General features: G+C 50.0%; 1 protein-coding gene across 1 annotated transcript; it reads left to right on the forward strand.

Annotated features, from left to right (window-relative positions):
- Window positions 1–2,097: 2,097 nt before the first annotated feature.
- klf6a (Kruppel like factor 6a) lies at window positions 2,098–6,300 on the forward strand. Its single transcript, XM_037456028.2, has 4 exons — window positions 2,098–2,455; window positions 4,025–4,604; window positions 5,373–5,496; window positions 5,757–6,300. The coding sequence occupies exons 1-4, from the start codon at window positions 2,354–2,356 to the stop codon at window positions 5,806–5,808; spliced, it is 858 nt and encodes a 285-aa protein (XP_037311925.1). The 5' UTR covers window positions 2,098–2,353; the 3' UTR covers window positions 5,809–6,300.
- The last annotated feature ends 296 nt before the right edge of the window (window positions 6,301–6,596 follow it).

The following is a 6,596-nucleotide window of genomic DNA, read 5'->3' on the forward strand; positions in this document are numbered from 1 at the left end:
TAATGCTCCGGCGGGACCCGGCGGTGTACTCTGTTATTCATCAAACACGGACAGTGTAAGCCGTGGCAACTCTGAAAATGCATGAGTAATGAGTGGCTGGATTGCGCGATGAAGAGCCGCGCGTTCTCTTGCAGTACCGTGTGCCGAAGGAAGACATTTTACAGAAGGCCTCAGAAAGGGACAGAAGGGTTTTTTTGGACTCTTCAAAGCAAAGTGTCTGCTCTGTCTTGGGGTGGGGGGACATAATGAATCGCCCTATTAGGAACATGAAAGCAAAGCCAGATTCCTTTGCAAGGCTACTAAGGCCTGCTCCAGGCTTCAGAAAGCGTCCCATTAACATATGACTAAATAGGATGCTACAGGCAACAAACACGGCCTCACAGCTGAGAGCGCCACAAAGGACGCTCAGTTGTCTACTCGCCATGGCCTGCAGGAAATACTGCCTCTCAGAGGATAATGTGTCCCCTTACGTGGCGTGGCGTGGTGCGACCGACTCAAGTGGCATGATGGAGAAGAATGTTGTTGACTATGACCCCAAAGTAAGGTCTGAGTTTTACCCAATAACAACAAAATGAAGATGGAGAAGAAAAACAGAAATCAACCAAAAAAACTGCTGTGTGTGTGAAGTAATGGAATGAGTGCAGGATGAGACTCCTTATGTAGAACGCTTCTACCAGGAGGAAAGGATAAAAAGAAGTTGGAGATGGCGTTACGCAATGTGGGGGAATGTGAGCGATGTGAAAAGGGACTCATGACGAGTACAGTATGGTATCAGTCATCATCAATCATCAATAATGGGAGTTATAGTTTAGCTAGTGTCAGTTTGTTTTTGTGCCCATTTCCGTTAATAATGTCAAAAACTGAAATGCCAACTTTAACCCCTCTAGACAGCCTTTATGTATGCTTTCATTACATAACCCTGTGGTTCCAAACTTGTGGGTCCACACACGTACATGTTTATTTAGACTTTTCTCTATTTTTGTTGTGAAATAGTACTTTCACTTCTAAATACACATACAAAGTGTAACACGTGTATTTATCTAGAAAGGACGAATCAACAATCTGAACATCAGAGATGATGGAGTTAATTCGGTGTGCTCATAACAAACCCTTAAGGGAATTGATTTGAAAAAGAAGAAATCCCATTAGCTTTCAACCCTAAAGCTGGGTCACAGGATTGGTTATTTTGAAAGTGTTGGGTGAAACTGCTGCTAAATAGTTATTCTGTGTGGGAGGGGGTTACTGAGTGTTTGCTATAATACCTTAGCTGGGGTAAAACAATAAATCTGTAACTTTAGGAAACTACTTTGAACATTCATTCCCCCCCGCTCACTCTTTCCAGTGTAAATGAAATGCTAAAAGCTTTTTAAACTAATGACAGAGAGCAACTTCCGTGTTTCTAAAAGCAAAACCCTCTTGCATGTATTAATGCGGTCGCAGAGGAGAAGTGACGACGACCGTTTCCTGTAAACGCGCGAGTGAGCTGATAACACAATAAGTGCACGGCCGCGCATTAGTCATCGCTCGGGTCCCAAGACATGAAACACTCCTATTGGCTGATGTCACCACATGACCTGCTGTTGGTGAAGTCATCTCCCTAAAGAGCAGTGTCGCAAGTGCTACCTGTGACAAAGTTTCCCGGAGACGTGCAGGGAGAAGGAGAAAGGGGGGCGAGGGGAGAAGGAAAGAGGGGAGCGGGGGGGGGGGGCTACGGGAGAGGGACCGTGGTGTTTTCAACTGAACGAGAGTAAAAACCGGACCGGCTCACATGCGCTGTCCGTGGCGAAACATGTCGCAGCCATAGAAAACTACACTAGGGGAGATAGTGCATCGGCCCCTTTATATACACGCCTAAAAATAACCAGCCAATCAGCGGAGAGATGCTGAGCGCCCGAACGCGCCTATTAAAAGGGAGAACGGATCAAATTTAGTCGGGGGCCGCTCGCTACTGGCCGACTGTGATATCATTTGTGAGGGTCTGAATCACAGGCCGTGGATTGGCTTGGAGCCCTAGGAGGCGTAATCCAGCCGTGGAGTAGGGGCGGGGGGGGAGAGGGAGGGGGCGGGCTTTAGGTTTGAATAGGGAAGTTTGCAGAGCGTGGTTGCTTCCCATCCAGTCCGGCGCAGTGTTTGCAAACACCTTGAACGCCAAGCGAGAGACGAAGGGGGGGGGAGACCGACGGACGGACGCTCGGCTGCTACACTGCTGCTGAAAACAAGCGCCTCTTCGCGTGCTTCGCAGGGGACCGCTGTCATTCCTTCTACTGGCTGTTATTTTGGTTTCTCTTCTACCCGAGAAAACTCATTTAACTGCATTTTTAATTTTTTTTTTTTTAAATAAGCTCTGGGAAAAATGGATGTTCTACCGATGTGCAGCATCTTTCAGGAACTTCAAATAGTTCACGACACGGGCTATTTCTCAGCCTTACCATCACTGGAGGAGTACTGGCAGCAGGTGAATATATATATATGTACATATATATACATTTATAACGTCATATCAGCTGTTCTCATAGCTCATATCCGCTGTTGGAGCTTGAGTGGTAAAGCGGAACTGAGATATCCCACCGCGGCGTCTCGGCAAGTTCAGCTCCATGTCCCCGGCGCGTAACGGCTCTGAACGCACAGGCGGCCATGGGTTTAGACGGCGCCCCGGTTCCAAGACGGCGCCCCGGTGCCAAGACGGTGCCCGTCCCCCTTACCTGACGGGCCGTGGTGGTGAAGTTTTTTTCTTTTTCTTTTTAAGGCAGCCTGACGTGTGGATCAGCGTGTCAGTCTGACAGCTCCAATCGAGATGAATGGGCACGCAGTAACAGCAGCGTGCCCGGGCTTTCCTTTCCTCCTTCTTGCTGTTTTTTTAAGGGCATGTGAGCTGGTGTCACCGCTAACAGTGCAGCCGCTGTAGGAGGAGGAAGTAGAATTTCAAATCAGTCAGCAGTTGAATCCAAATGGGCAGCCGCGCGTCGGCGCAGGACCAGCGGCGCACCTCACCGCGGCGTGTTTCTGCCTTTCTTTTTAGTTTTAGGACTGTTTGAAAAGATGTACTGTAAACGGAAATTCAGTGTTGCAGCGCCATGGCGAACTAAAACTGCATCCCCCCTATCGTATATTTTTATTTTTTAAATCCTATATTTGCGTCTGTGGGCTCCACATGACCATCCAAAATCAGCAGTGGCCACATTCCTGCTCTGATAAGTAGGCACTAGCACAGCTGGAAGATGTACTATACGGGTGCAGAAGCCTGGAGGGAGTCTGTCTTCAACATCTGCCTTGTCAAATCTCCTGGCTCCGGAGCACAGCCCCCCCCCCTTCCCCCCGCCCCCATTTAAAAAGCCTCTGAAGCCACTTTTTAAACTGTGTGTTTGTTTTTAGGTTGTCTGGGCAGTTGTCACTGAGGAAGGATGTGATTGCATGACAGAGGTTTCACATGAGTAAAACCATCTGAATGACTCGTGGTGGTGTGAGGGGGGGGGGGGGTTGAGCGGCTTCCTTAAAAGGACTCTAGATTTGTTCAGTGAGTCATTGGAGTGCTGAAATGACAATGCACGCTTGTATGTGTTATGTTAAAGAGGGGGGAGTGAGAAGCAGGAACTCAGTGGTTTTGTGTGTTCCGGATTCTTTTTGAGAAGAGGCTCAGTTATTATTATTATTATTACTATTTATGTTAGGAATGTTCTGTGAGCCAAAACCCAATGTTGTTTCCAGCAGGTTATTGTCTCCATTAGCACGTTCTTTCAGCTGGAAGCATCAAAGCTTTTTCTTTATTTAAATTTTTCAATTTATGGGCCATGCGTGTCACATCTTGGTTGTCCTTGCACTCATAGGCCTGAAATGTGCAGCTGGCCACCGTTTCCTGGTTGAGGCTTCCTGCCACAAACACTGCACTGCATACTTCTTTTTTTTAAGAGTCGGTTAGTGCATGTGACCATTTGAAAGGATTCCCCCATTTTGCTGGTTCTGGAGGAACTTCTTTCTGTGCTTGTAGTTTGTTTATTCTGACCTCCCTGTACTCTCTCACCACCAGACATGCTTGGAGTTGGAGCGCTACCTTCAGAACGAGCCCTACGTCTCCCCGTCCGACCTCAAGTTTGACAGCCAGGAGGACCTCTGGAGCAAGCTGATCTTGGCCTGCGGGGACAAGGCCAAGGCAGAGTCCGACCCCAAGCTGCCCGTCTCGGCCCACGACGAGGACAATCAGGACAGCCCAATCTTGGACACCAACAGTGTGAATTCGGACGCCAGCAGTGAGGCGTCGGACAGTTCCGAGGAGCTCTCGCCCACTCACAGCTTTACCTCCAACCCCCTTGGCTCCGTCCTGGCCGGCTCTGGACCTTTTAGCCCCTCCGTCATAAGCACACCCCCGTCCTCTCCGGAGGCCACCTCTGAGGCCGGCGGCGTGACCGGCGGCTGGGTCGCCGCCCAGTTGCACTTGCCGGTTAAAAGCCGGAGTGGCGGGTCGGCGAAGGGTGTGGAAAAGACGGTACTCATGTGCGGGGACGCGTCACCGGACGGCAGGCGGCGAGTACACCGGTGTCAGTTCAACGGGTGTCGCAAGGTATACACGAAGAGCTCCCACCTAAAGGCACACCAGCGGACGCATACAGGTGAGATTTCCAAGCGCCTGCCGGACCCACGTGTGACTCGTGTAAATAGGATGTTTTCAGAGTTGAACGGAACCGCACAAAAGTGCTCTTATTTCAGTCATCCGTCCGTTGGGTAATGTAATTAAAGGTCCACATTGCACGATGTCCTCAGCTGGAGCGCTGTGGGTATTAGCTCTGCATGGCTGGACACCTAAACTGTGACCTAATCTATCTGGAATGTGAGAGGGGGGGCGAGAGCGAGAGGGAGAGAGAGAGAGCGAGAGGAGGGGTTGCACATGGGAGATAAAAGGACTTGGAAGCAGATTGAGTTTCACCATGGGAAAGGGGTGAGTGGGCGGGGTGCCAGGGGGAATGGAGATGGGAGGGCGTCGAATGGTCATACGAGCGTCTTATTTTTGATTAGCGGCGTGAAATTGCACGTGTTGCTTTTTACATTTTTACATTTTTTTCCTTCCTTCGTTTTTTTTTTGATGTGCGTCACAAAGTCTCACTCGCGACGTTTGAGGCAGGTTTTCAGGTTGCATTTTTTCACGGCTGGTGACCCAACAGGTTCGGCCGCATCCGGCTCTTTAGCGATGTGTCAGTCTGGCCTGCCCCTTACAACCCCCCCTCACAGACACACACACACACACACCACAGAGTTTGTTGATCTGAATACATTTGAATAACAAATCCAGCCTGGGCCTCAGCTGGAAAACCCCTTTTATTTTTATTTTGACGTGCTTATGTTTTGGACTAATCCCCCCCGCTCCCATTTTGTTTCTGCAGGTGAGAAACCGTACCGGTGTTCGTGGGAGGGCTGCGTATGGCGCTTTGCACGAAGCGACGAGTTGACCAGACACTTCAGGAAGCACACCGGGGCAAAGCCATTCAAATGCAGTCACTGTGACAGGTAAGCCGGCTGCCTGCTTCACGCAGAACCGACGCGCAGTCCTCATCATTCGAATAACGACGCATGCATTTTAATGATGGAATGCACAGATTGTTACAGCTACTCGGGCTCATCTCTGTGGCGTGTGATGGTTCAGTTGTTGCCTCTTGGGACGCTACGTAATCTCCTGAATGTCACAAAAAAAAGTTGCCGATTGCCGGTTGCCATGAACGTTCCAACATTACATTGCGTTGTTACTGACTCCTCCCTCCTGTCCCCAGATGTTTCTCCAGGTCTGACCATCTGGCCCTTCACATGAAGAGGCACGTCTAGAGCGGGGGCGAGCTCCAACCAACAGCGACCAGGGGGGCAAAGTTGTTGTAAAAAGGAGAGCGAGGGACAAAGAGACAGAGAAGAGAGAGCGGGGAGGAGGGGGGGGGGGGAGGAGAAACCTGCCGTCTCCCAACCAGTCTCTTGATGGAACTGTCCCTGAGCAGAGTGGCGGGGAGTGTTTCCAGCCAAAGCATGCCGTTTTGCACCATACTGAAACCCAGTGCCTCCGGGACCTCTATTTGGAGAAAAGGTGCTCTGACGGTTTTCTATTGCGACAAAAAAGGACAAATCCATGGACGAGGACAAGAGGGAGGGGGCGGGATGAAGAAATCTTTTTGCTTAAGAAGGACTTGCAACTCACACATAAAAAAAAAAAAATTAAAAAAAAAAAAATGACAAAAGACAACAACAAAAAAAAGAAGACAAAGAGAGCGAATGATTTGTATGTGTGGTGCATGATGTTTTGGCAGGGAGGGGAAGATACACTGGTACTTTACAAAAATAGTAGTGGTGAGGTAAGCATGTGTGCACTGTGAATGTCTGAGACCGGCTGACCGGCCCCCTCCCCCGGAAGGACAGGACAGGACAGGAGGCGAGGTGGGGTTGATGGAGGATGGAAGGTGCGGGGCCGGTACCAATGTTGCTATGACTGAATGTGTTTGTGGGGGGGAAACATTCCATTCGTGTTTCCTCGGTGGCAGCGGGAGGACTGGGCAGGATGGAGGTTCCTGTCTGTCTGTCTGGCACCCAGACTACAGGGGGCCGGGTGGGGGGGGGGGGTCTCTGGT

This window comes from Pungitius pungitius, chromosome 19, assembly GCF_949316345.1.
Source record: "Pungitius pungitius chromosome 19, fPunPun2.1, whole genome shotgun sequence".
Lineage (NCBI taxonomy): Eukaryota > Metazoa > Chordata > Actinopteri > Perciformes > Gasterosteidae > Pungitius > Pungitius pungitius.